Raw genomic sequence first — 23,831 nt, forward strand, 5'->3', positions numbered from 1 at the left:
AATTAATCACACAAATCATATTATAACAGATATTTATAATAAAATGCTCAAAGGACAGGCAAGGTCCACTACAGCAGCTAGCAGCCACAGCTAGCAGCTCTGAGCACATGCAGTGCTCAGTCTGAACTCTCTGCTCAGCAAGTTATCACTCACAGCAGCTGTTCCCCTAATTATGCACAACGTTATGGCTTAGAACGTCTTCAACTAAGAAGTCAGAAAAGAAACTCACCAAAACCACTTTTTGTTGTACCAGGCTGTAAACATGTTTATTCCTGCTCTATAGTTGAACATTTTAACATGGACATCTATGGCCCTGTGCTCACTTTTGGAGTGAGCCTCAAGCGGCCATTCAAGGAGCTGTAACATTTTCTTCTTCTGGGTGTGTCTCATTTGGGACTTATCAAAACTTAACATTCACTAATTCATTAGTTAATCAGCTGGGGTCACCAATGAAAATGTGTCAACAATTATGAATGAAGAAAGGAAAATCATGAAGTCCTCATCTAATCAGAGTATGAAGATTTAACTTTGATGATTAAAATAATATTTTCAAATAGACTTCATAGAAACAAATGCACAAGTTGAAGGACCTGTGCAAGAAGTCTTTAACACACAAAGAGCTAATTAAGGAAGATGTTTTTGTGTGTTTTCATGGCTGACTGACAGCTGGGGTTAATCTGACAACGTCCAACCTAATGCCCAGCCAAACCGGAGGGGGCGGGGCTACACAGGCCCCACATGACAAAGCTCATGGGTTGTTCTCTGTCCTCACTGGGAGCCTGACCTTTCCGGGTCATCGATTGTAGGTCAAAGAGACACTTCCTGAGGGGAGACCTTTGACGATACACGGGAGAACCTTATTAAGCGTTTACGTAGTCAACACAATAGTTTGATTTAACCCATGGACATCACACTCAGTGTAATTTTGTCAAACACACACAAATGAATAAGTTAATTGACTCTGAAACTTGAGCAGCTGAATTGCCAAATTTCCTCACCTGATTCCGACCATTCCTACAAACATAATCCTGAATATGAATATCAAACGTATAAGCAACTTCTATGACAAAAATCTAGGGTTTATCAATAAACACCACATGAACTGTAATATTAACAATAGCCTCATGTGTGTTGCAGCAGGTGAACTTAAATTATAAATGGAAATGTCACAATAGATTTCAGCAGTGGGGGGCCAGGTACACAAATCAATATTGACGGCATTGCCTTTAACTAAAACAGAGACTTCCTTTCTGGTCCAGAATGTCATGCCTATCACTGCTTGATTGCTCTCATTATCTACATATTGATTAACTAAAATGGTAAGCTGTTTGATGGAAGAAGCAATTACAACAATTATGCCATCTATCTTGAATACAAATGTGTTTTTTTCCCGTGACAATAATTCAAATATTTATCATTATTTTTCAGTCTTCAGAGCAGCAATTACCTAAAACTGAATATTATGTTGAAAAACATATTTCCAATTTAAATTTAATTTTTAAGGTTCAAGATGACTAACACTAATTTCACTTTAGTGGCTCTTCTGTCAAAACTTACAGAAGGTCAGAAAATATTTGGCTCCATCCATTGTGTATTATCAGCTACAAATGCTGTGCTTTGGTAGAACCAAAGTCTATGTTTGGCAGATACTTCTCCAGTCCATTCAGGAAAAAAAAAATACAGGTCTTTCGGCAACAGCGAAAAACCTTCCATTCCATTTTCACCTACTGTAGGTGCTCGCCTTTGCTGTTAAATGATAGAGGCTCTGAACTGTTGGTAACGTGTGGCCTCATTTTGCACCTCCTCTTCTCCTTCATTCCCTGCTAAGTTATGCTAATGGTAAGCATCTGTGTTGGAGTTGGAGACAAAGAAATTTCTCCTTCTCTTTCTTCAGCCTGAGGACACTTTCACTTTGAGAACGTTCACATGCTGCTTCTGTGCTGCATGGATGTACAGCACAGAGTAGATATTGAAAGAAACGAGCGCATCGCGTGTGTACAACTGATACATTTAAGAACTGTACATTAATACAGGAATTCATTAGGCACATTTTATTCACCTCCTTCCATTTATTTTCAGTATCCATGATTTCATTCTTTTTAGCAGTTACAAAAATTCAAACTTAAAAATACTGTGCTTTAGAGATTATGCATACTTTTTAACAAAAACTAAGTCATATATATATATATATATATATATATATATATATATATAAGGGCTGGGCAACGTTAACGCGCTAACGTTGCGTTAATTATTGAGGTCATTATCGCCGACAATTTTGTTCCTCCCCTTAACGCTGCGGTTTTTGTTTTTTGTTTTTTTGCTGCTGCATCCTGCTGATAGCTGAGTTCACACAGTAAACGACACGAGGATCGAGAAAAGTACAGGCTATGCAATGCACAACAAAACAAAATGCAGAAAGACGCCGAATTTTTGAATGGACATTTTTGGTACAAAGTTCTACAGGATCAGGCCCGGATCCAGACCGGTTTGGACCGATGCAGCTGCATCGGTCAAATTTTTTTTTACGCATCGTTCGTCATCGGTAAAAAAAAAAAATCTTGAATAATCTCGAATAGCCGAACGTGTCCCCGCGGTGAACACAGCTTTTCGGTGGTTTTCATGTCAACCTATAGTCCGTAAATTATACGGATTTTTCCGAGTTTCAGAGTCATACGGACGTACAAATAAAGTCGGATATTCAGGGTTTGGTCTGTAATAAACTATTTCTGCAGCACGGCTCCACTTTGAAACCATGAACCATTGAAGCAATGCTTCGATCCAGTAGCTCGTTGGTTCTTTGATTCACTGCTCTTCAGAAACGGCAAAATATCGTCAGGCACTTTTGTGTGGATTAAAGTCACTAACTGGGACTCTTGTCTTGTTGCTGTCAAGAAACGAGAATCGTCCTCCGTTCCGTTCACACAGCTCGAAACGCCGCGCGGCTGAGACAGAGTCCGGTCGGAATTAATAACTTCAAAATGAATCGTCGCTTTAAATAAAATGACACCTCTTTCCAAATGTAATACAGACAAGAAACTACAATCGACTAAAAGGTTTTTTTTTCCTCCCAAAATGAAACGTGCTGTATTTTCTTTTCAAATTACATCCTGAAGTGAAGCACAGCAGCTCTATGCTCAGCTCAGATATATGGAAACACATTCACGCCAATGTCTGAAAGGAAATGCTTTTGACAAAAACTACAGATTTTGTTTATTCCTATTTATGTCCAGAGATCAAGGATTCACCATGTAGAGTTCATTACGTACAAAGTTTAAGGATCCAATGACCAAATTCATATTTATTTACTTTAAGACTCAATAAAATGTTCAATTTCAATTCAATTTAATCGGCTTATAGTAAGTCCCTTCGGCTGCTCCCTTGTTTGCACTCGGGGTCGCCACAGCAAATCCAAGGTGGATCTGCATGTTGATTTGGCACAGGTTTTACACCGGATGCCCTTCCTGACGCAACTCCACATTACATGGAGAAATCGGCTTATAAAGTGCCAAATCACAACAAAATCTAAATATACTAAAACAAATACATCACAATTGTACACATATCAAATTGTGGTATGTGTACAACTGTGACGTATTTGTTTTAGTACATTTAGTCATGGACATGAATATTGTTATTTTGATATGAAACAGGATAACAAATGACCTGCCAGTGGTTTTATATTTGATTTCATTAGTGTGTTTCAGTTGAAATTTACATTTTCAAATTTATGCAATGTTCATTTACATTTTCAAATAAAACTGTGCTTTTAAGCGGCTTTTGAATTCATTTTTTGGGTTTCACATATACCATGCGATTAATCATGATTAATCACAGAAAGTCATTGAGTTAATGCGATTAAGATTTTTTATGTTTGCCCACCCCTAATATATATATATATATATATATATATATATATATATATATATATATATATATAGGCTCTTGGATAGCTGACATTTTTCAAGGGTGGTAATAAATTAATCAAAGCTTGTATAACGAGTTGGAATGGAGTGTGAGTCCAGAATGTTTTTGGAACCTTAGACCTCAACAATTTTTAGAAGAGGATCTCAACCCTTTTATTGCCTGTTAATTATGTAACTTTTTAATGTTAATTTACTGTCTTAATGTAATTATAAAGTGTTTAGGCTCTTGTTATCTCATACACACTATTATTATTATTATTTTTTTTTTATACTTCTATTTTGTCATTTGATTTTTACATGGACCACAATGAATATAAGTGTTTTCACTTTCTTGTGTCATTCATGTATTATTAACGTATTTACAATTATATTATTTACTTACATTGAACTTACTAAACAAAATCACTCACCACACTTAGGCTTTTAATATAAAGATGACTTACCACCTCCTGCTGGAATGATGTGTGTAATTAGCAACATCCATTGTTCAGTGTTAGCTAATATCTATAGCTTCTCCAAAAATATTAGTCCTATTAACATTCTGTTTTCGCAGCATTCATCCTTGACACAAAATACATAAGCATACCAAACAGCAAGTGTCAGCTCTCCACAGTTTCTCTGTGATCAAAGTTGCACACACACAGATCCTGTAAGCAGGTGTTTAATTTGACAAACAAAGACGGTGGCGGAAGACATTAAAAACACTACACATTTCACTCATGGCAACAACATGAAACAAGTCACGCATGGTAACAGCAACATGAGACTTAACTAAACTGAATAAACCAATTCAACTACAAAAACACAATAAATCAATAATACTAACAACACAAACTAACATGAACCACAATAACAATATTTAAAACCTCAAAACCCCCGAACTCCCATGGTACATTGCAGCACAACATCCATTGTTTACTGGTTAACTAAAATAGCTAATTTCTCAAAAGATATTAGTCCTATCAACTTCCTGGTTTTGCAGCATTCATCCTTGACCCAAAATACACCAAACGGCAAACGGCAGCTCTCCCTAGCTTTTGTGTGATCAAAGCCATACACACGCACACAGGCATGCACACAGGCCGCTTGGCTATTATAATATAGATATAAACACCAAACATGAATGTTATTGCTGACTTAGGCTGTAATATCGACAGTTTTTCTAAATAACACTGGCCACGGTACCCACTGGTACATAAAATGTTAAATAATTGAAGACCTAAATCATGTTAATAGCATTTTCAACATTCCCAAGATGTGTAGCATAAGCTATTCTAATTCACAATTTAATAGAGAATAAAACCAACAATTTTGTTTTTCTTTCTTTCTTTTGTTTTTTGCTTTTCATTTTAGAATATTTAATCTGACAATGTCGTCACTTTTAGGGTTGCTTTACTAGCATCTAAAAGTAATCGATTTCTTGTTTAAAGCAGTGCATTCATATTTCATTCTTTGACAGCATCTGTGATGTTTTTACTGAATGACAATAAAAATGAGTCTAACTCTAAAGTCTATCCCTTTATCAAAAATATGGTTACACAATTCTGTAATTAGATGAACTTGTGAAACTTTCATGTAAAATCCAAATAGAACATGTTTGTTTTTAAATTAATACTATTAGGTAGCATAGTTTGCTCATATGCACTGTAAGATGTACAGAATTTGCATTCATTTTAATTATCTAATCACAACACAAAGGAAACTATGTAATATATCGATTCATCACTGTCTTAATGTGTTGTTTCTGTCAGCTAATTGGCTAGAACAGTTAGCACACCACCTAACAAACAAACAACCATGCTTACAGACAAATCAACAAGAATTTGCGTGGAGGTCTTGACACTAAATATGATACTATGAGAGACATCTTCTTAAATGTAATGTTAAGATTACATTCATTATATTTATATCTATTTGAAATAACTGAAATTTGACAAAGGCATGTTTGCAGATGGACAGTTGCTTCTTTTGTGAGGGGTGTAAAATACAGGCTAAACACTTCCGTCAAAATTCTTATGAATAAATGTTCTCACAAAAATAATATATTCATAATTTAAGTACAAATTTAATCAACTATGCATGAGCCATATGGAATTATTATTATTATAATCATTATTATTGCACATTCATTAATTTATTTACTGTGCTGTTCTTCATGGAGTTTGTTCTGATCAGTTACAACTTCTACTTCATGGCTGTCCATCTTTATATCTCTCTGTTGACCTCCATCTCTCTGCTCGGTGAAACCCAGATGGGAGCGCTGCCGGCTGGGATGCCTGCTCGAGTGCCCAACCACAGTGCCCTCACCCTCCAGCCATCTGTTAGTGCCTCTCTAGTCTCCGGCGGGTGTGCCAACAGGACAATTCAGATGGTCAGCAGTCTCCTGCCATCATGGCCACCCACCCTGACTACCTCTGAAGGACAACAAAACTGACTCTGTGACCTCTGGTTCTTGGTTTGACTTTCATTTTGGGGTTTAGGGTAGGCTAGTCTACACCAAAGGTCAGGTTTATGGTGTCAGATCTTACAGTTGCAATAAATGAGTTCAGATGAATGAAAATAATTTCAAAGTGCAAAATTCTTCAACGCAAATGAGAATCTTTTTAGTTTTTACATCCTTGCCAGAGTCATTCATTTAATTAAAACACAGCTTACTTACTTTGGGTAGTGCACTAAGTAGTAAATGAATTATGGTTTTAAAACTATTAATAACTTTCTAATCTACAGGAAAACCTGCAAGCGCAAGTGAGCTACTTAAAAGAAATAATCAAAAACAACTGCAAGAAAAAAGAAAGATAATTTAAAACCTCTGGTGCTTATAAGGACCTCAGATTGTGATCTGGTTCACACAGCATTACATGTCTGTGATGGACAGAGAAGCTAGACCCATTACTGTTTTATTCTCACACAAACAGTTATCTATGACTCGCACATTCTTGAGATCAACTGCATCTTATTTGTGAAAGTTCAAAATTCTCACTTTAGCATTTTGTCCAACTTTGTCCTGTGGTTAAATGACAATGAGGACGGAGAGTCGGCACAGAGTGTGGGCACTGTTTTATCCATTTTCTCATAGTTATATAGGCGTGTTGGCTCTTGTGAAAGACATGTGCTCACTCAGGGTCCCACTGAGCTCCATGCACTCATTTCTGTCCCCACCTTGGCACTATTTCGTCCAGAACTGAAAGGAGCCAAGTCTCCAGTCACCGTATGGAAGAACCCCAGCACAAACCCAGGTAAAGAACGACCAACAAACACAACCTGACTAGAAATCACCATTTGGAATATTATTCAGATATTTGGGTTTTTTCTCCATAAAATATGAAAAAATAAATAAATGCAGCTTTGCTTTCATGCTTGCTGAAACCAACTAATGTTGATTACATGAGAATTTAAAAAGGACTGAGAAAATTTAACCAGACTAGATGCTATGTATAAGAATCAGTGTTTAGAAAGGTCATGGAGCCACATTTTACAAGAATGAAAATTTTACTTTAATTCAAATAAATAAATAAAAAATAATAAAATATAAAAACCACATTATTTGATAAGAGTTTGTCCTTTCCAGTAATAAAACTATCACTAAAACTGCCTACAAAAAAAGCCACAGTATTTTGATGTTTTACGACGTAAAAAAATAACGTGTCAGTCAAAATGCAGAGGTAAAAGAGGGGCGAGAGACCAGCAGACAGACAGAGAGGGAGGAGGGGAGAACCCCAACCACCCACCACCCCTGCAATGTCTGCCGACCTGCAAGAAGACTGCAGCTCTCCAGAGAGTGCAGGAAAAGGTGAGGCCGTGGAGAGACATAAAAACACACGTGCACTCTCCCCAAGTACTACTACACCATATGAGGAAAAAAAAAGAAAAGAAAAAAGGGCACCACAGATGTTCACACACCTCCAAATAAAACATGTGCACAAACATCCAGAAATACAACATGAACAGCGGCGCGGCATCCTACTCACAGTTTTCAGTCTGGAAGTCTGGAACAAACTGTTCATCGTTGTCGGGAACTTGAGCTGAAGACAGAAGCAGAGAAGAAAAAATGAAGTGATTGTTTGTGATGTTGATAGACAACGCAGCATTGATCACAGCGCTCTGCAGTCCAATACTCTTCCCTGGCAAATAGTCTCCTGGGATATTAGGCTGGCCTATCCCATCACTGTTTGTTTCTGCTGTTGGTTCAAGAACACAGCTGTGAAAAAAATATGTTTTACATGAAATCAGGGGAAGAAGTGCCTGTGCTTTCTTCGGTGCACTTGTGTTGTTTTTTGTTTTTTTTTCTCAGATGTATGTACTGTTTTCACAAGCCTGAGCTTGTTTGCAAGTCTGAAAACCATCATCTTATCAAGATATTTTTGTCTAATAATTAGTGCAAAAAGTGAATTTGTTGTCGGAAATATGAAAACTGATATAATATTTTAACACCAATGTCATAACTTAAGATTTTTCATGAATTGGCTTTCTTTCCCTTATAATATATATTATAAAGTGGCTACTTTTTTTTTTTACATAACAGAAATATAATACACAAAAAAATATGTTATGAGGAAGTCACACAGATGGCAACAGAAACATTCAAAATAACCTTGAAATGTTCTGGTGTAATATGTCTGGCATGATTTGCTAACATTTTACCACAAATACCAGTGCACGTGAGTGATAATATTTTACATAGGGTGACCGTCTACCTCCTGATTATAGTTTCCTGAGGTCTGTGTGTCCATTGACTGCTATCCAGCCTGCCTCACTCTTTGCCAGCAGCCAAACACCCATTGTTAACGCTATCTAATTGGCTTCCTCCCTACTGCTGAATCCACCTGTACCTGCCGAGTTAGGTCTGTTCCAAACACCCCAATGTTTCACCTGTGCTTGAAAACACGCCTGCACTTGGCCTAATGCTAAAATAATGAAACCTGCTCTGCTCATGCTCCAATTTGTCATCCAGACATCACACATATTTACACTCTGACGGGTTTTGCAATGTCCCTCAAGTCAACTCTGGCAAAAGGAGATTTAAATGTGTCATTAGCACATCTATTTATACACACAAAGAGGTGGATCCTCATTATCGCAGGACCAGTAACACGTCCGTGCATGTGTATAGCTTTGAAAAAAAAGTTATATATTTTCTATTTTTGACACTCAGTGTAATCTGAAGGTCTGAGTCACTGGAGGTGTGAATTGACAGGAGTAAATAATCAACAGATCTAAAAGAAAAATGCTCAGTATTTTTAAGTGTGTGAAGACGGGACAAAAATTCAGCTTGTAGTGGAGTTAAATATTATCACAGCTTTACTTTCTGTAGGTCTATTAAATACAGCTTACTCTGCAGGGTGGTTGAGACCAGCACAATGGCACAAGTGGTTAGTATGCTCACCTCCTGAACAGAAGGTTGCAGGTTCAAATCCACCTGTTTCCAATGCTCCACATACGAGCATCTGGAGTTCACTCAGCAAGTGTATATGACATAAAACATGCCAAAATTTGGATGTATACTGGATAATTTCTATAGATATATTTATGCAGTTGTGCATGTTTTTTTTAATGGAACCCATGATACACACACACACCACACACACACACACACACACACACACACACACACACACACACACACACACACACACACATATATATATATATATATATATATATATATATATATATATATATATATATATATATGAACCTCATAATGCAAATAATAAAACCTGCCAAATATCAAATATTTATGGCAAAGGATGCTAAAAACTTAAGGCTAAACAAAATATCTCAAGTGACCACATTTTATTTTTAAAATTTAAATTTTCTGCATAAACTAACCATCATGGTTTTATAAGAACATAATTTTGACCATTTTAGTATTTGTTGCTAATTATCCCTGTTTGTTGGCCTTGTGGAATCATGAATTTAGCTGTAAACCAACAAATGAATCAGCTTTTCTGAAATATGAAAACATCTGTTACTTTATTTAATACACTACATTCGTTCCTAAAACAGCCAAAATGATCTGTAAAGGCTTTCTCATATTTAAAATAACTTTTAAAAACAGTATTTTTACATATCGGTCTCACAGTATCACATATTTCAAACAGGCAATACAAATATAAATTCAACAAATAAGACGTCTCCCATCTCACATCCACCACACAAAATTGTGCAGCAACTGTTTTAAAGGGTTTTTCATTCAAGAAGAATGAAAATCTTGTTTTATTATTTTGGGTTTTCTTTTGTTTTGTTTTGTTTTTTGACAGACGGCAGCAGTGTCTCACTGGTCAAAATGAAATATAGGATGACTGAGTCGCCGGCTTCAGATTGTGAATGAGTCAGCTAATCCCTGCAACCAAGTCCCAGAGAGAACGGCAAAGATGGAAAACTGCTGTCATTCACAAAACAAACAAACAAAACAAACAAACAAAAAGAAAAGAAAAAAATGGAGTGATGGTGGGGCAGGTGGAAAAAGCAGGAAGGACAATCAGAATCGTAAAGAGCAAAGATGTGCACACTACTATGTGCAGAGTGGAGTTTCACAACTTTAGTGTGGAATAAACTTTTTTTTTTCAAAGCTGTTCACTGTAAACCACTCAGCCTATTTCAGTCTTACAATCACACACACACACACACACACACACACACACACACACACACACACACACACACACACACACATATATAAGTATATGAGTGAAAGCGGATGCACATTAAGGGGGGCTGTCTGCTGACGATCCCGTCAACCTCTTGGTCTGAGTCGGAAATTTAGTCCATCCTTCATAATTCCTGCTCTTATTCCAATTACCTGAACTGGCAAATGGGAAGGTATTCCTTTTCATCCTAATGACCAGGAAGTCATTCATTAAATCCACAATGTTGAAGCGTACATCATCACATTGATCCATGACAGGAGGAACTGTAATCTTTAACTGTAATGCTTCTTATCAGCGGCCGGCATCATCTCTTTTTTCACTCTGATACTGAAATATTAAAATCATGTCTTATTCTTTTACACGCCCTGCGGTGAGCGCAGAACCACCTCATAATCTAACCGCTGCTCGCAGTCTGCTAAAACACTCCACGATTTGTTTCACAGCGTACTTTTCATTTTTAAAAAGCTTTAGACCACACTGTGAGCATTTTCAAATGTGTTAAAGAATAGATGGATCTTATAAATGATTGAGAATCTTATTCACCTGCATAAAGAGTATGAGCGAAAATATTCTCAACACTTTTCCAAAGAATGTATTAATCTTTTTAAAAAGTACTAAAGTCCACTCAGTTATGTTGTTCACTCTCAACATTAGTCTACTTTAGAATGAGAAATATAATGCTACAACCAGAAGATAAAGTGATCAACCGAATTTTATATTTATTGTGGCTATTCTATACCAGAAAGAAAAAAAGAAAAACACCAATTACACTTGACTTTGTTTAACACACACAAACAGGAAATATTTTAAATTATATATCTGTTTTGCAAAATTAAAGTCATCATAATATATAACTGCCCAAATTTTAATACAAACAAAATTAAAAGAGCATTTCTGTAAAATTGCACTTAATTTTTCCAAACCATTATATATTAAAATTAAATTATAGATATATTTATCAAATTAACAAAATATTTACTTACTAAACAAAATGATTCTTCTTTCCATACACTATCTCTAAAAACCAGTAAAATGCCACAAAGAAAAGAAAGCAATTTTTTTTTTAAATACATCAGTGCTGGGTTACTGATATTTTGATTATTATTTAAACATTTATAAACATGCAACAAACTGAGTTAAACCTTAGTTTTTGAGAAATGATATCTTAAAGATGAGTAACTTTCACTAATTTCAGATTTCATACGGATATAAATCTAAATTCTATGTCAAAAAAACCCTCCTAAAAATTCTAATTTGAAAAATTAACCTGCACTAATAATGGAAAAAGGATCACCTTTGTCATCAAGATATAAACTTTTGGAATTCATGCAGCAGTCAAGTTGGCTGAGTCCCAGCGATAAGCAAATCAAAAGTCGACACACAAAACAAAGTTAAAGGTGCATTTACAGCTGATCCAAACACACACACACACACACATACACACACACACACACACACACACACACACACACACACACACACACACACACACACAGAGTAAGACATGCATTTTAAAAAGACAGAAAATACTTTTTAAAAAAAGTGATGAACCACATTCAACACTAACCAAAACTTCGGTGCTGCAGACATGGTGGAAAAAGGACGCTTGCACTTAAATCCTGAAGCATCACGTCTCAGTTACACTGCAATGAACAAGCCTTGCCATTAGAGAAAAATGACTAAAAAGCAAAAAAGTAGATCATTAACTTAAAAAAAAGAAACGTTCGCCATGGAAAACTTTTGTGTGGGGAAGTCTGTGAGAAAAAAGTAGTTATAGATCCATTCTTTTCCCCCCATCAAAAATGAAAATGAAGAAGACAAGATGATGGTACAGCTGTAGAAGATGGAGAGGTGTGCTGAGAGGAAGCAGGGAGAGAGAGAGAGAGAGAGAGAGAGAGCAGGTGAGCTTCAGCATGGGAGAGAGAGAGAAAAAGGGGGAGGGGGATATGGCAGGCTATAGCAGAGCTCTGTGGAGGTAGCGGTGGCAGCTGGCTCGTGGTGCGTTAGCTCTTGCCAAAAGCAGAAGAGACAGTGAGCGTCACAGAGTCATCTCCTGGTAATATGTGATGACACTCTCTGGGTAGAGCCTCCTTGGTCTCCCTTAAGACCCCTCTCTCACAGTCTCTAATGTATGCATGACACACAAGGTGCCTCTTCCACACAGGCTTTTAATTGGACTGCGACGCTAGTCATGTAACTCCAGGCTGCTTTTTACCCCCCACCCACGCCCAACTCACAATCTATCCATTTTTACCCATCTCTCCTCCTTTCTTACTTCTCGAGTGTTGAGATTAGAAACACTCACCTTCTGCCAGCCAAGTCTCCTGCAGCTGACTGAGGTCCTGGAAAAGCTCTGAGTGAGGAAACAAAGCAGAGAAGAAGACTTGAAGGCAGTAAAGACAGTCAAAGCCCAGGAGGAGGATCACAAAGTACCGGCTTCATCCCGGCGGCCTGGAGCTCAGTGGGTGCATCCTATAACAAGTCAATTTGCGAATCCGACCGCTGACAGAGGCGCGTGAGAATCTTCACAGGCCGCTGTGTTGTAATTGAGATTTTGGAGTTCGGAGTGCAATTGAATTTTGCTAAATGTTTAGAAGCCGTGAAATTAACTTTCTCACTACTCTCTGCGTACCTTCAGTGTCCACAGCCAGGTCTGGCTTAATGAATTTTCTCTTTCCGTCATTTTCCAGCCTCTCACTGCTCTCTGTCTTTACTGGCTTCTGGAAGGGGGGTGGGGGGGAGAAATCAATTGTTTCCTCTCAGTGGACCAGTGATTGCATTGTTTTGTGTTTCAGTAACATGAGCAACTACAAAAAGCATGCAAACCTGTTTTTATTTAACAATAACCAACGATGTGGACAACTCAACACATGAAAAATGTACATTCAGTACACATTTTGCATCTGATAGGACAAAACTTAAATGTCCTATGGAGAAAAGTGGTACTGAACGCAGCAGAGCAGAATCATTTCAAATCACAGGAGAAAGTTAAAATATTACTACATGAGTTTAAAAAGTGTTTGTTTGTTTGTTTGTTTGTTTGTTTGTTTGTTTTATTAAATATCAGTTCAAACTTTTTTGTTTTTTGGCGGGGGAAAAGGGGTGTCTAATAGTTTGTAACTCACTGTGTAGTTACAAAAAGGCACTCGCTGGTCCTGAAACGTGTCCATTCCGCGCTGAGGTGCCTTTAAATGATGAGAAATCCACCGAGTCTCCTCCCGGTGTCACCCTGCACGAGACCAGACGAACACAAGAAAGACACTGAAGTACTTTATCATCTTTACTCGACGCTATACGCGCTTCAGTTTTAATCAAGAACGCTCAAACAAACGACATCTGCGTCTACGCTGTTAAACCGAAGTTGACAGTGCGCAAATGCGGTGCGTAATGAGCCGGAGTGTGCAAACCAAAGCTTTTCGACGCAACAATTCCTCCGCACTTACCGAATTCACGCCGCGTGCCGCGCGTCACGAAGCCGGCTGCTGCCCGCGCCGCAAGCCCTGCTCCTTTCTAGCGGCTCCGCTTCGCCTCCCAGGGCCTCCATGGAAACAAGCCGCACGCGCCGCTTCCTATTGGTTGTCAATGTCTTTCACCGGATCAGGTTGCTGGCAATCACGCGCGCACGCAAGCGGCGAGCACGGAGGACTCGAGGCTTACTTAAAACCAAACAAACAACAAAGAACATGGAGTTTATTTTTTCCCCCCTCTACAGCAGGAAATGTCACCACATAGTTTACAGTATACTGTATATTAAAAAAAAACTATCAGGAAAAGTAATAATCATGCTCTGAAAATGTTACTTATGTTACTTAAATAAAAGTGTAAAAGTATTAATATAAAATATGATCAAATTGCCAAATGTATAATGGCAAAAATGTGCTATTTCAGAATAACGTACTTTATAATATGCATACGTCACGGACATGAACTAGCTGAAGCTTGTCAGCATCTCACCGTGTCATTTAGGTCCTTCAGATTTTATTTTGAGTAAATGCTTCAGGGGAGCATTAGCATGGAAAAACCTTTCAGCTTCAGCAGACCCCTGATCTTTTTAAGCATTTTTCTTTATTTGCCTCTCACATGCCTGGAAAAGCTCCTCCCCATCTACCCATGTCCTTTAGGTCCTTCAGACTTTTTTTTCAGTAAAATGATCCTTGGGAGCATGAGCATGACTAAAACCTTTTAGCTTCTAGGGGAGCTCTCCCACCCAGACCCCCACCTTTTTAAGCATTTTCCTTATTTTGCCTTTCAACTTCTGGAGGGGCTCTGCCCCCCATACTCCCCACCTTTTTTAATCATTTTTCTTTTGTTGCTTTTCAGCTGACCTCCCTAATTACATTACAGCCCTCTTAACCCCCTGTCACTTTAAGCATTTTTTAAATGTAGATGTAAATTAATATTCAAATTATCGTATCTCAATATTGTCATATAAATTGTCATGTAAATGTCACTTATATACATGCTGTCCATATTCTTGAGCCGCTTAGGTGGGTAGAGAGAGTTCCCATGGGACAAAAAAAAGCTTTTCAACCTACCATCCCTGGTTCTCAAGACCAGGCACCTAAGTGGATCTACTCTCTCTTTCTTTAAAGATATTTAGGTGTACCTTAGTAAACACTAACAGGGGTGGTGGCCAAGTGGTTAATGCGCTTGGTTTCACTTAAGAAGGTTCCTGGTTCAAAACCCACCCCTGCCACATTTCTCCATGTAATGTGGAGTTGCGTCAGGAAGGGCATCCGGCGTAAAACCTATGCCAATTCAACATGCAGATGCACCTTGGATTTGCTGTGGCGACCCCGAGTGCAAACAAGGGAGCAGCCGAAGGGACTTACTTACTTTTACCTTTGTAAACACTAGTAGAGTTCCACCTTAGATTTGGAATGTATAATAGAAGATATACCTTACTGAATTTTCATATCAATATGATATATATGACTATGATTTGACACAAAGTGCAGCAACAGTGAAAATTAATCATTCTTAAACAAAACAGTAATAATACCACACTCATTTTGCACTCATCATAAAGTTAGGATACTGTGCCCTCCAAAAGTAATGGAACACTTGGAATTTCATACATTTTAATTTGTTTATGCCATTTTAAATACAAGAAATACAAAAACTAAAGAATGAAAATTTCTAAAATTATCTTCGTCAAACTCAAACTGAAAGCAAATCTCTAAAACTTGATAAAACCTGTAAATAATAATCAGTTTTATTGCCAGTTTTCTTTAGACAAGTCAGGGGATGGAGGCATGAACATTTCCAAGTCACTGAACATGTCTTGGACTTTATTTACATCAATTATGAAGAAATACAAAAGTTTCTTTCACCAAAACATCAAATCTAGGCTTTCATCTCAAATGTACTTTTTGTCAAATTGTAGCTGAACTTTCAGGTCTTCTTTTTAAGAAAATCCTCCTCTACACCACTTCATCAGGAAGCTGGATTTTATATTTTTAATTGCTATCAAGTAGTAGAGATTTGCTTTCAGTTTGAGTTAAAGAAGATCATTTTAGAAAAAAATGTATTTGAAATGGAATAAACAAATTAAAATGTGTGAAATACCAAGTGTTCCAATACCTTTGAGAGCAACTGAGAAACACTGAGGAGCAGCATCTTACATCTCATATATAGTGCAGCAGATAAGAGAATATTTAGAGTGGAATCCTGCAAATGGTGATACAAGCATCAAATTTGGCACAAATAATCCATAGATATTAACTCTTTAAAAAAAAAAAACTGATTATCCATTTGAATATTCAATAGGCAGCCAGGTAGGGGTCAATTGAAGAATTGCACAGGGGTCAAAATTAAAAGATGCTCCAATCAAAAAAGAAAAAAAATACATCACATTATTTGTCTGATCATAAAGGTTCCAAAAAGGTATAGCTTGGACAATCTGTAACTGAATGTTATGGAGTTATGAGGTAAAAGCAGCAAGAATGGTGACAAAGGTCAGTTTCAGTTTCTACAGGGGTCATAAGTTAAAGTTGCTCCATTAATTTTGCTCCAGCTATATTTATGCTGAATTTGATGTTTGTATCACCATTTGAAGGATTGTTTCAGTTATCTGCTGCACTAATAAGCCAACAGAGCATGAACCAGCTGCTGTCTGTTAGCTTAAACATGTGTATATAAGGCAATCAGAATTAAAGGAGGAATGGTGCTTTTAAAAACCTGGACCTCATTTCTGGCATAAAATACAGTCATTTACTCACCAATATAAGTTTGGTGTGATTAGAAATCCATAGTTCAAACAATGTGTTCAGTTCAAATCTGAAGCAAATATTTTTCTTTTTCTACTAAGGTAGATTAGAATTTTTTGTGGTATGTAGCACTAACTACTGGACAGGAGGAACCTAGCAGGAACCTTTCAACCAGACGTGGTGCCGTGACATGTCAATCATCACATGTCCAATCAGATTTCAGGGGAGTCCAGTGAAACCCCGGCCTCCACTCTAGCTCCACCCATGCCAGGAAGTGTTCAACATTGGACATTTCCTGTTTCACTGTGACTGATAAATTGGCACTTCCTGTTTGAGTGTGAGCTTGCCACTGAGTTCCCGCGAGATTCCATGGGATCTCATCTGTCAATCTAGGAAGTGTTTGACATTTGAACATTTCCTGTTTTACTGTGGATTTGAAATTTGGCACTTCCTGTTTAGGACGCCCTGTACCATGAGCGAGCTTCGTGCCGCTGCACGATGCTTCGCTCGTATTAATGGATTCTTATTGTTGATGCATTACTATTTTCCTTCACATTTACAATTTGTAAATGTGTGTTACAGTTACATGTTACAGTGTGTTACAGTGTTACAGTTTGTAAATGTGGAGGGGTTTTTTTTAACGCTCTGGTCTCTGAGTATATTTTTCCAAGATATCTTCAAAATGTGTCATTTGATTTTGATCAGAATTGGCAGGGGTATTGGTTGTAATGATAGAAAGAGATTATTTGATTTTGTTTAGGATTAGTTAACAATTAAGGTCACATGTTAAGATCAAATTATGGTCCCACACTAATATATTAAATAATTAAAGTCACATAGTTTATTGTTAGTCAACTTGACTCTTGAAAAGCTCATGTAATATTTTCTCTATATGCCTGATATGTGGTTCTGTGGCAGCACTGTCTCTGAGTACATGTACACACTCTTAGGTAGTTTGTGACTTTCCCTCTGTGAGCTAGTGAAGTGTTAGTCACATTCCCACTCATACTTGATGGTCAAGTTAGAGTTGCCAGTTTACCTAACCTGCATGTCTTTGGAGGTGGGAGGAGGCTGGAGCACCAGGCTGGAATCCACACAAGCACAGAACATAGGCCAGAAGTGAACCCAGGACCTTCTCGCTGTGAGGCAACAGAACTAACAACTAAGCCCATAATATAATTTATTTATTAATAATGTTATTATGACTTGTTAATCTGAATCAACAAGATAAATATATATCTAATAAACTGTCAGAATAAAAAGTATAACATATACCTCTTGATAGTACAGTATAGTAGAGTAGAGTAGAGGTGTAACCCCAAATCGGCAAAAGTGGAAAATGCAAATTAAAAATAAAACAACAAAGAAGCAGCGATTCTTTTATTTACTTTGACATTAATTTCATTGCAGACTGCATGAACCAAAGATATTACATGTTTTGTCAGGTCTTCTTCATTTCATTAATGAATCATCCATTCCTGAATTTAAGGCCTGCAATACATTCCAAAAAAAGTTGCGGCACTAAAGCATTTACCACTTAGTAATATTGGCATCCCTTCTCATAACACTTACAAGATGTTCTGGCTTTGAGGATACTGAGCAGTGATATGTTTCAGGTGTTATTTTGTCCCATTCTTCCTGCAAACACGTGCAACAGTATAGGTCATCATTGCATTTTTTGTTTCAAAATTCTCAGCACATGCTCTGTTGGGGACAGGTCAGAACTACAGGCAGGTCAGTCACAGTATCCGTACCCTCCTCATCCACAGCCATGCCTTTGTAATGTGTGCAGAATGTGGTTTTGGCTTTGTCTTATTGAAAATTGCATGGATGTCCATGGAAAAGTAATATTGAACACACCATATATTGTTCTAAAATCTCAGTGTCCTTTTCTGCATTAATGCTATCGTCACAGAAGTATAAATGAACTTTTCCAAGGGCACTAACACAACCCCATACTGTATCATGGGTGACCCTGGCTTTTGGACTTATTGCTCAATGCAGTCTGTGAGCCTTTTCATATTTGGTTCAGAGCCATTTTTTGCAAAAAAAAAAATCTGAAATAGTCATTTGTCTGACCGCAATACACATATCCATTGCATAATTGTCCATATATCTCCAAGCCCCATGGTACCAAGTGTACTTATGAAAACCCTTGTACTCGAACAAAGTGTTTGTTATAGACAATCCATAACAGCACAGAAGTCCAACAACAAAACATCACTCAGATTCAGATCAGGAAGGCTGTTCCTTCCAAACACTCCCCTCCACCTTTCTCCATCAATGCTCGCATCAGTATTGAAGTTGCCCAGTAGAACTAAGGAGTCCCAAGCAGGAACCTTTTCCAGTATCCTAGGAAGAATCTCCAAGAAGGCTGGATACTCTGAACTTTCATTTGGTGCATATGCAAAACAACAGTCAGATTCCTCTCTATGACTTGACATTGCACTGAGGTAGCCCTCTTGTTCACAGGGGAAAGCGCCAAAATAATGGCACTCTGCTGTGTAGTTGTGAGTATCCCCACACCCAGCCAGCAAATCTCTCCGTGGACAACTTTAGAGAGACAGAGTCTAGCCCCTCTCCAGGAGTTTGGCTCCAGACCCTGTGCTGTGTATGGAGGTGAGCCCACTATTTCTAGCTGGAATCACTCAGCCTCCTGCACAAGCGCAGGTTCTTTCCCCAACAGAGAGGTGACAATGCATGTTACACAAGTCAAGTAACAGTATAGTGTCAGATCCAGTGGGCATTTGCCTCTGTCCACTGCCTGTAGAACAGTGCACCAGATCCTTTACACTTTCCTTGCAGGTGGTGAGCCCACATGCAGTTGACACTATGTTGGTTTTTTGGGGGGATGAGCCTGACCGAGCTCCGTAGTTATACACCGGGCCACACTCCCTCACCTGTGAGCTCCCCAGGACTGGAAGCTCTTGTTTCCCTAATCTGGGTGAAGTGACTCCATCCTTATTTGTGTACATCACAAATGGTCTTTGTGAATCGCCCTTTGTCTAGCTCCTCACCTCGGAAGAATTTGCCAAGGGTGGCCCTATCAAGAGCTAACGCTCCAGACATCACAGCCCCAGGATCACTAGAGCACCCAAATGCCTCCACCACATGAAAGTGTAAATCCAACCTACATACTTACTTATATTTCACTTTGTATCAACAACTAACATTACAACATGTAACAGAAAGTATAAATGCAGAATAAAGCAGTAATGATTCACAAATCATGAGAGTTCATTAAGAAATGTAAAATATGAACATATAAAACTTAAATAAACAGTTCTCTGCATTCCTGAGAGATAAAGGTTCGCCACCTTCGTAGGAACCTTACTGTTGAAAATATACTCAACAAAAATATAAACGCAACACTTTTGGTTTTGCTCCCATTTTGTATGAGATGAACTCAAAGATCTAAACTTTTTCCACATACACAATATCACCATTTCCCTCAAATATTGTTCACAAACCAGTCGAAATCTGTGATAGTGAGCACTTCTCCTTTGCTGAGATAATCCATCCCACCTCACAGGTGTGCCATATCAAGATGCTGATTAGACACCATGATTAGTGCACAGGTGTGCCTTAGACTGCCCACAATAAAAGGCACTCTAAAAGGTGCAGTTTTGTGTTATGGGGGGGGGGGGGGGATACCAGTCAGTATCTGGTGTGACCACCATATGCCTCATGCAGTGCAACACATCTCCTTCGCATCATCCGTGAAGAGAACACCTCTCCAACGTGCCAAACGCCAGCGAATGTGAGCATTTGCCCACTCAAGTCGGTTACGACGATGAACTGGAGTCAGGTCGAGACCCCGATGAGGACGACGAGCATGCAGATGAGCTTCCCTGAGAGGGTTTTTGACAGTTTGTGCAGAAATTCTTTGGTTATGCAAACCGATTGTTTCAGCCGCTGTCCGAGTGGCTGGTCTCAGACGATCTTGGAGGTGAACATGCTGGATGTGGAGGTCCTGGGCTGGTGTGGTTACACGTGGTCTGCGGTTGTGAGGCTGGTTGGATGTACTGCCAAATTCTCTGAAACGCCTTTGGAGATGGCTTATGGTAGAGAAATGAACATTCAATACATGAGCAACAGCTCTGGTTGACATTCCTGCTGTCAGCATGCCAATTGCACGCTCCCTCAAATCTTGCGACATCTGTGGCATTGTGCTGTGTGATAAAACTGCACCTTTCAGAGTGGCCTTTTATTGTGGGCAGTCTAAGGCACACCTGTGCACTAATCATGGTGTCTAATCAGCATCTTGGTATGGCACACCTGTGACGTGGGATGGATTATCTCAGCAAAGGAGAAGTGCTCACTGTCACAGATTTAGACTGGTTTGTGAACAATATTTGAGGGAAATGGTTATATTGTGTATGTGGAAAAAGTTTTAGATCTTTGAGTTCATCTCATACAAAATGGGAGCAAAACCAAAAGTGTTGCGTTTATATTTTTGTTGAGTGTATATTGGACTTGAAGTCAGTGGTCAGCCTGCTGCCATTTTGGATCCAGACAGTGTTCCGTTAGCAAGTGTGTGAAGTGGATGTGAAGTGAAAGATCATGTCACGTCTGCCAAATTATCCTGAGATTGGAGAAACGCGGGTCAAGTGCAGGTATCCACACATCTGACACCGAGGCCAGAAGTAAATCGAGGGTCACCTCCACTCCTTTTGACAGATTGACTGAAAACCTGGCACTGCAGTCTAACACAATCCTTTCAGTGCCAGAATGTGTGTGAGGGGGACCAAAGGTGAGGATGTACAAAAAAAAAAAAAAAAACTCTGTGTCAAACAAAAAAGTTTTTAATTATTTTTTTTATTGTTTTATTATCACTTTTTCACTCAACATTGGCAGGTATATTTGTTTTGGCAGGTTTACGCAGAACATTTGGTTTCTATAGTCAAGCAATAAGCAGAAAAATAACATTGTGTACAAAAATGCAACCTCATTGTACAAACGCTGCTGCACCGTACAAAGCAAAGACAGAAACCCAACGGAACTCAGTCTGCACAGGCATTTGGCACTTTCAAAGACTGAAACAGTCAAGCCTAGAATGATCTTCAGAATATATGCAAGATTGTGTTTTTTCTTAAAATCAGCACATTTATTGGGGATGTGCCTTGTATTCTCTGTCATGCTGGTACATCTTTACAAATTGGGAGAAACAAAAATGGGTTTTTGTTTTCCTTTGGTGAAAACCTAAAGATAAATCACTAGTGTTAAATGCAAGAACTATTGAATCACTGGCTAAAAATATTCTTTACTGTCAATGGGGGTAACTGGGGACAAAACAGGGGAAAAGGAAACCACCTTAATAGGTGTAAGACTTGATCATAATTCTGTTCTTTCTCATATTTTATGTTCATTTCTTTTTAGAATTTGAGAAGAGGACTGTATGTATCTTTTGCCTTGGAAAAATTGATTTTTTTCACAAATCAAGTGAGAAAACTTTGTAGTCTACAAACTGTAAAATGCTGACTTACCTGTACATAGACTATATTTCATAACTTTCACCCTGCTTTGTCATTTGTTATGCCATGATCCATGAATACCCCATTTATTCTCAGGAGATTTCTAAACATAATAAATCACCATCTCATCAATAGCAATTGACAATTACGTTTATCAAATTCGAAGTTGATTGTAAAGCACTATACACGAGGTCATATGCAACAGAGACTGTACCCCAACGCTGCAAAAACTGAAATCATAGTAAAATAAAGCTTAAATAAAGGTCGGATATGATGAATTTTTGTCTGCTGTGATATTTGTTCTGACTCACATTGGACTGTGCCATTGTCAGGAAATCTTAATTTAAATAATCGCCCCAATTTTTGTCTCATTTTTGAGTAGCGGCTTGTTACGATGAAACTTCTTATCTAACATTCGTTTCAGCTTTTCATGTGTCAATTTTCTGAACTGGATCAATACTAAACATGAAAACAGCACATATTTTTGAAGTGCACCATCGTGGGTTAATGGTTAGCACTGGATTGTTTGTAACTTGGTCCTTAATGTATGGAGTTTGCATGTCCCCAGGTTTGCGTGGACTCCCACTGGCTTCGTGCCACCTCCAAAGACATGCAGGTAAGGTGAATTAGTGACTCTAAATTGACTGGGAGTTTGAGTGAGAGTGTGAATGAGTTTGTCTGTCTACATTTGTTGCCGTTGTGATAGACTGGCGGACTGTCCAGGATGTCCTTTTGCCAGTGATCGCTCCCGTGACCCTTAACTGGTATAAGCAAGTTCAGAAAAATGGATGGATATATTTTTGAATCCAGCTCTGATTTTTTATTTCCTCCCACAGTGATGTCATGTAATGACAGATATATCAGAATCATCCACTGAACACAGAGCTGTAATAACCTGTATGGTGGTAGTTCAGCAAAATATGTAAACAATGACACGTGATATGTGTATTTTGCTTGTTGAGCAGTGAAAGTATCTTTAAATGCAAACAGCAGGTTTTTTTTGTTTTGTTTTTTAAGTATAATGATCATAGCATGACTTTCATGTTTTGTAACCAATTTGTCAGTTTCCTTTTTTGTAGTGAATTTCTTAGAAATGTTAAGTTTGTAAAGCATATTTTTGTCTAAAATATAAGAAAGTCTAAAAGCTCATTTATGTTCCATTTACATATGAAAATCTATATGTACACTGCAAACACTGTAACCACCACTGCCCATATATTTCCATATGTGCTATACGTTATATCCAATAGAGTGCACCGCACAGGGTTAAAATTTTCTGACAACATCAAACATTGCGATAGTTGAAAAAGTTGTTTTAATGTATCTAATGCAAACAAGTCAAAATAGTTGATAGCGGGGTATAGATGGGGTGGTCTGCAAGGCCTTAACTATTTCACAACAAGATAACATATACAAAACATGTCAAAATGTTCTGCCATTGTTAAATGTCTTCATTATGCCTTTTTTCCTCAGAGTGTGACTCACTTGAATTATTTCCTACACTAACCCATATGATTTTGTAGGGTTAACCCTAACCCTAACAGGGTGAGTTTTCACCTACAATGTGGACAG

The 23,831-nt window shown here is 38.1% G+C and overlaps 1 protein-coding gene and 1 long non-coding RNA gene across 7 annotated transcripts in view; both read right to left on the reverse strand.

The window, feature by feature from the left end:
- Positions 1-14,172, reverse strand: part of etv1 (ETS variant transcription factor 1) — a 55,880-nt gene extending 41,708 nt beyond the window's left edge. For 4 of the 6 annotated variants that reach the window (XM_034174327.1, XM_034174323.1, XM_034174325.1 and 1 more), the window contains exons 1-5: positions 14,020-14,172; positions 13,702-13,805; positions 13,209-13,296; positions 12,882-12,929; positions 7,895-7,948 (exon numbers count right to left, since the gene is read on the reverse strand). In XM_034174327.1, the coding sequence (XP_034030218.1) occupies positions 7,895-7,948; positions 12,882-12,929; positions 13,209-13,296; positions 13,702-13,746 (235 nt within the window). In that variant the 5' untranslated portion in view covers positions 13,747-13,805; positions 14,020-14,172. Of the gene's footprint in view, positions 1-7,894; positions 7,949-12,143; positions 12,220-12,881; positions 12,930-13,208; positions 13,297-13,701; positions 13,806-14,019 lie in introns of those variants that run through there. The other 2 variants (XM_034174324.1, XM_034174328.1) reach the window with 2 other exon arrangements.
- Positions 14,173-21,568: 7,396 nt separating this feature from the next.
- On the reverse strand, positions 21,569-23,690 carry LOC117514041. The gene is made up of 3 exons (XR_004561781.1): positions 23,679-23,690; positions 22,381-22,383; positions 21,569-21,987 (listed from the first exon to the last, which is right to left on the reverse strand). It is a non-coding gene; the product is annotated as an uncharacterized LOC117514041 (long non-coding RNA).
- Between the last annotated feature and the right edge of the window lie 141 nt (positions 23,691-23,831).

The sequence above is a fragment of the Thalassophryne amazonica genome, chromosome 7 (genome assembly GCF_902500255.1).
Source record: "Thalassophryne amazonica chromosome 7, fThaAma1.1, whole genome shotgun sequence".
In the NCBI taxonomy this organism is placed as follows: domain Eukaryota; kingdom Metazoa; phylum Chordata; class Actinopteri; order Batrachoidiformes; family Batrachoididae; genus Thalassophryne; species Thalassophryne amazonica.